The sequence below is a fragment of the Cucurbita maxima genome, unplaced genomic scaffold (genome assembly GCF_002738345.1).
Source record: "Cucurbita maxima cultivar Rimu unplaced genomic scaffold, Cmax_1.0 Cma_Scf00020, whole genome shotgun sequence".
NCBI lineage: Eukaryota > Viridiplantae > Streptophyta > Magnoliopsida > Cucurbitales > Cucurbitaceae > Cucurbita > Cucurbita maxima.
The window spans coordinates 157,311-162,073 of record NW_019272036.1 but is presented as its reverse complement, the minus strand read 5'-3'; the positions used below and the strand labels follow the sequence as shown (position 1 = coordinate 162,073).

Sequence of the window (4,763 nt, the reverse complement as noted above, 5' to 3'; positions counted from 1 at the left end):
TTTTTTTTTTTTTTTTTTTTTTTTTTTTTTTTTTTTTTTTTTTTTTTTTTTTTTTTTTTTTTTTTTGTCTCGGTACAGACTGAAATCTCTTTATCTTTGTGCTATCAATTTCGGCTTGTGCTTGTTCATGCTCATTTTTGAACAAGGAAGAGATTTGAAAGATCAAAGGTAGACTGAAGGGGAAGGAGTAGTTTGAATCTGGTGCAGGGCTTTGCAACTGCAATAGGGAGCATTATTCGTTCTAGTTTCTGTGTTTTGTTTCTTTGAACATTGCTTTTTGTTGCTGTTGTTTTCGTTTTGATCTCCAAGAATACGCGGTGGGAGTGTTGTTGTTGTATTGATCCGTTGTTGTTGGTTTTTATGGGAACTCCACCAGCAGAGGAGCTTCTGAGGAAGATCCAAGAGCTGGAGGAGGGTCAAGCCCATCTCAAGAAGGAAATGTCCAAATTTCTTCTCTCTGGAACTTCCGCTGACTCGAACTCTGACCACCAAATCCAGTATCATCATCATCACCATCAGCGTTCTCAATCGATATCGCCTCAGCGCTCTAGATTTGCTGCGGCTCAGAGGAGAGGTGGCGCTGCTGGAGGTTCAGACAGCGCCGCGGCGGCGTGGAAGAAAGGCTCTTCCTCGTTTCGGCATTCTTCTCCACTTCAGAGGGAGAGTAGGACTTGTGAACCCTCGAATGCCGCCGCCGGAGTCGGAACCAGCGGCGGCTCTGGCCCCGCCGCCGTTAAATTCACCAACAAACAGTATCTCAATATCTTGCAGTCAATGGGACAGTCTGTTCATATTTTAGACCTAAACTATCGCATAATTTACTGGTGCGCTGCCCCTTTCCGTTGACTATCTTCTCGTGACAATTCTTTCCGTTTTTAGATTAGATTGATGATTCATTCGATAGCTTCCTGGATATTGCTTCGTTTTCTTGCTTTTTTACAACGCTCTTTGTAATTTTCTTTGGTAAGTGATTTTTCATAATATTAATCTATGTAGGAACCGAGCTGCTGAAATCGTGTATGGATATTCTGCGGCGGAGGCTCTCGGCCAGGATGGCATTGCGCTTCTAGTAGACTCTGAGGACTTTGCCTTTGCAAATGATGTAATTCATCGTGTTATAGCGGGCAAGCATTGGACTGGTCACTTCCCTGTGAAGAACAAGATGGGGCAGAAGTTTATAGTTGTTGCCTCCGACACTCCCTTCTACGATGATGGTGTCTTGGTCGGGATCATCTGTATTTCGAGCGACTCACGGCCATTTCAAGAGTTGAAGATTCCTTTAGCAGCAGGTTCTAAACAGCAGGATGCAGATTCAAGTATTGTCCGATCAAGAAGCACGGTTTCAACTAAACTTGGTCTTGATCCTCAACAGCCTCTGCAAGTAGCAATTGCTTCAAAGTTATCAAACTTGGTTAGTCTTTTGGTTCCATTTTTCTGTGATTTGTTGTTGTGTGCGCATCTTGATAGTTTGCAACTCTGAGACAGGCATCAAAGGTAAGCAACAAAGTCAAGTCCAAAATTCGAACCAGAGAAAACAGCTTGGATCGTGAAGGTGGAAGCGGAGATGGTTATCACTCTGATCATGGCTTTCCAGATGCAACTCTTCGTGACCGTCGGGACGACGCAAATTCAAGTGGAGCTAGCACACCTCGTGGAGATTCCACGACGCATGGTGAGTTTTCCCAGGTTGAAGAGAAATTATCTGGCAAACAGGTCAGGAATCATGACGATGAGGTTAAAGGAAAGCCTACCATTCAGAAGATGCTATCCTCAAAAGCAGAAGAGTGGATTGCTAAGAAGGGCTTATCGTGGCCGTGGAAAGGGACCGAGCAGGAAGGAGAATCTGAAGCAAGGGCAGCCCGTTTTGTCTGGCCTTGGTTACAAAATGATCAAGAAGCTGAACCAGCAAATCATAAGAGTTGCTCCTCATCTGGGAGACCAGAAATGCAGCAAAACGACGGTCATCGAGCAGCCAATAACGAGGCCTCGGGATCCTGGTCATCGTTCAATGTTAACAGCACAAGCAGTGCGAGTAGCTGTGGAAGTACCAGTAGTAGTGCCGTCAACAAGGTCGACTCGGAAACAGACTGCTTGGATTTTGAAATCTTGTGGGAAGACCTTACTATTGGGGAGCAAATAGGGCAAGGTATGTGATGGTCTTTGGAGTGATTGGGTTGTGTATGCATACACCATTTTGTTTCAGCTTTACCTTTGGGATACAATTCAGGAACTCGTAAAACTATTCGTCCGAAATTCAGATTTTAATGCATGACTTGCCTTCATCTCTGCAGGTTCTTGTGGAACTGTCTATCATGCGCTGTGGTATGGATCAGTATGTTCGCTTATCCTTTCAATTGCTTCAATTGTGGTGTTGTGTCATCTGGGACTATCAGATTCATTAGGAACTTTTGTAATATCGATTTTTGAAAGTCGATTTGAACTGTTCTTGCAGGACGTTGCCGTTAAAGTGTTCTCCAAACAAGAGTATTCAGATGATGTGATTCTCTCCTTCAGACAGGAGGTATGCAAGCTTCTCTCTTTAGATCTAACCAACTTCTCTGCCATGGTCTGCCTGCGGGCAATAAAATGTCTATTCTTAGAGCTAACTTCCACTTTATGAAGGTATCCCTGATGAAAAAACTCCGACACCCGAATATTCTTCTCTTTATGGGAGTTGTGACTTCACCTCAGCGTCTTTGCATAGTCACGGAATTCCTTCCACGGTTCGTTCTCCACTACCATTCTTGGTTTAACATTTTTGATTTATGTTTCCGAAGCATTCTCCATAGGCTGATTGAAATGTCTGGTACCGATAAAAAACAGTGGAAGTTTGTTTCGTTTACTACAGAGGAACGCAGGCAAATTAGATTGGAGACGCCGTGTTCATATGGCTTTGGACATTGTGAGTATCTCCAGACATTTTGCTTTGAACCTTTCCTAGCATAATGAGTGATTCTGCATTGAAAAATATCTTCTCGCCATGTTCTTTAAGCTTTCCATATTGCTAACTTTATGAATTCATCTAATTATTGACAAACAATTTCTTAAGAATCTTTAGTCATTTCATGCTATTTCATCGTTTGCATATATTGTTCTTTTAATAGGCACGTGGCATGAACTATCTTCATCATTGCAATCCGCCTATTATTCACCGAGATTTGAAATCGTCGAACCTGTTAATTGATAGAAATTGGACTGTAAAGGTATGCTGTTGTTTCCTACTAATCTACTTGTTTGAATCGATGTACATAATACCAATTTTTTTATCACTCCTGCAGGTTGGAGATTTTGGTTTATCTCGACTTAAGCACGAGACTTATCTAACTACGAAGACGGGAAAGGGCACGGTAATCCTGGCATTTTGTTGTTTGCTAGTTGCTTGCATTGGGCATTCGATTCTAGAATCTCTGGTTTGTGATGCAAACATTAATTCCCCATACCATTTTCGTTGCTGTAGCCTCAATGGATGGCACCTGAAGTTCTTCGCAATGAGCCCTCAGATGAGAAGTATGTTGTTTCCATTGTGGGTAGCGCTTCTCTGTATTCTGAATTATGAGACTCAAAGGCAAATGACTTTGATTGTGATTGGAATATACAGGTCGGACATATATAGTTTTGGAGTGATATTATGGGAGCTTGCAACCGAGAAGATCCCTTGGGAAAATCTCAATTCAATGCAGGTGCTAATTTATTTTCATAAAGTATAACCAGATTTGCATTATTCATGTTATGGCATTGCATATCTTTTTGACAATTCTCAGAATACGTAGGTAATTGGTGCTGTTGGATTCATGAACCAACGACTTGAAATCCCCAAAGACGTGGATCCTCTATGGGCTTCTATAATTGAAAGCTGCTGGCACAGGTACACACAAGTTTGTTTTTTCTTTTTTTTTTTATCGTTTCTTTACTTACTCCCTTATGGTTTCTTAATTCACTGGCGTTATATGAATTATTACTAAACTAAGTTGTTTTTCGATGAAAAAAAAAACAAAATGATTATCAAACGAGTTCACACGCAGTTTGGCGTTTGTTTGTTATGTGTGAACAACAGCGAACCTGCAAACAGGCCATCATTCCAGGGTCTGATAGAAAGGTTGAGAGAGGTGCAGAGGAAGTTTGCAAGTCAATTACAGGCAGCTCGTTTTGGTGGAGATAATAACCCTCAAAAGGAAACATAAAACCCCAAAAGAGCCTTAAAAAAGTTCTATGTGGTTGATAGTTTAAAGGACTTCCCCTCCCATTATGGTAATGTATGGTTTGCCATTGGAGAAACCAAAAAGACTTCTCAGAGTGCAGTGTCTCTTTTTCTTCCCCTTCTTTTATAAAGTAAAGTATCATAATAATAATTTTATATATAAAAGAAAAAAAACATTTTTTTTTTTTTTTTTTTTTTGGGAGGAAGAGAGTTTTTGTTGTCGGGTAGGTAGTGTTGTTTTGATTGGGAATATGTTAAAATGTCACCCACTTGGTGTAAATGAGTTCCAGACCACTAAACAAAAAGTTGTACAAAGATTGAAAACACAAACTGCCACAATTCTTTTCTTTTCTTTTCTTTTCTCTTCTCTTCTTTAGAGAGTTTTAAATTGTGAAACGTAAATGCCTTGGACTGCTTCCTTCCTTCTCTCTCTCATTGTATTGTATTGTATTTGTATTTGTATTTGTGGTGGAAACAGCCTTGTCGGCCATCCTCCTCCTCTTCGTTTTGGACTCTTCTGTTTGGTTTCCATAATTAAACTTCTCATCTTTAAAGGAATCATTAA

General features: G+C 40.7%; 1 protein-coding gene across 3 annotated transcripts in view; it reads left to right on the top strand.

Annotated features, from left to right (window-relative positions):
• Nucleotides 1–4,550, top strand: part of LOC111494500 (kinase suppressor of Ras A-like) — a 5,311-nt gene extending 761 nt beyond the window's left edge. The window contains exons 2-14 of one of the 3 annotated variants that reach the window (XM_023144441.1): nt 377–824; nt 997–1,411; nt 1,486–2,146; nt 2,292–2,332; nt 2,453–2,521; nt 2,623–2,723; nt 2,824–2,902; nt 3,105–3,203; nt 3,279–3,347; nt 3,458–3,507; nt 3,599–3,680; nt 3,771–3,865; nt 4,055–4,550. In XM_023144441.1, coding sequence (XP_023000209.1) covers nt 439–824; nt 997–1,411; nt 1,486–2,146; nt 2,292–2,332; nt 2,453–2,521; nt 2,623–2,723; nt 2,824–2,902; nt 3,105–3,203; nt 3,279–3,347; nt 3,458–3,507; nt 3,599–3,680; nt 3,771–3,865; nt 4,055–4,181 — 2,274 coding nt within the window. In that variant the 5' untranslated portion in view covers nt 377–438 and the 3' untranslated portion in view covers nt 4,182–4,550. Of the gene's footprint in view, nt 1–31; nt 825–996; nt 1,412–1,485; nt 2,147–2,291; nt 2,333–2,452; nt 2,522–2,622; nt 2,724–2,823; nt 2,903–3,104; nt 3,204–3,278; nt 3,348–3,457; nt 3,508–3,598; nt 3,681–3,761; nt 3,866–4,054 lie in introns of those variants that run through there. The other 2 variants (XM_023144440.1, XM_023144442.1) reach the window with 2 other exon arrangements.
• Nucleotides 4,551–4,763: the final 213 nt, after the last annotated feature.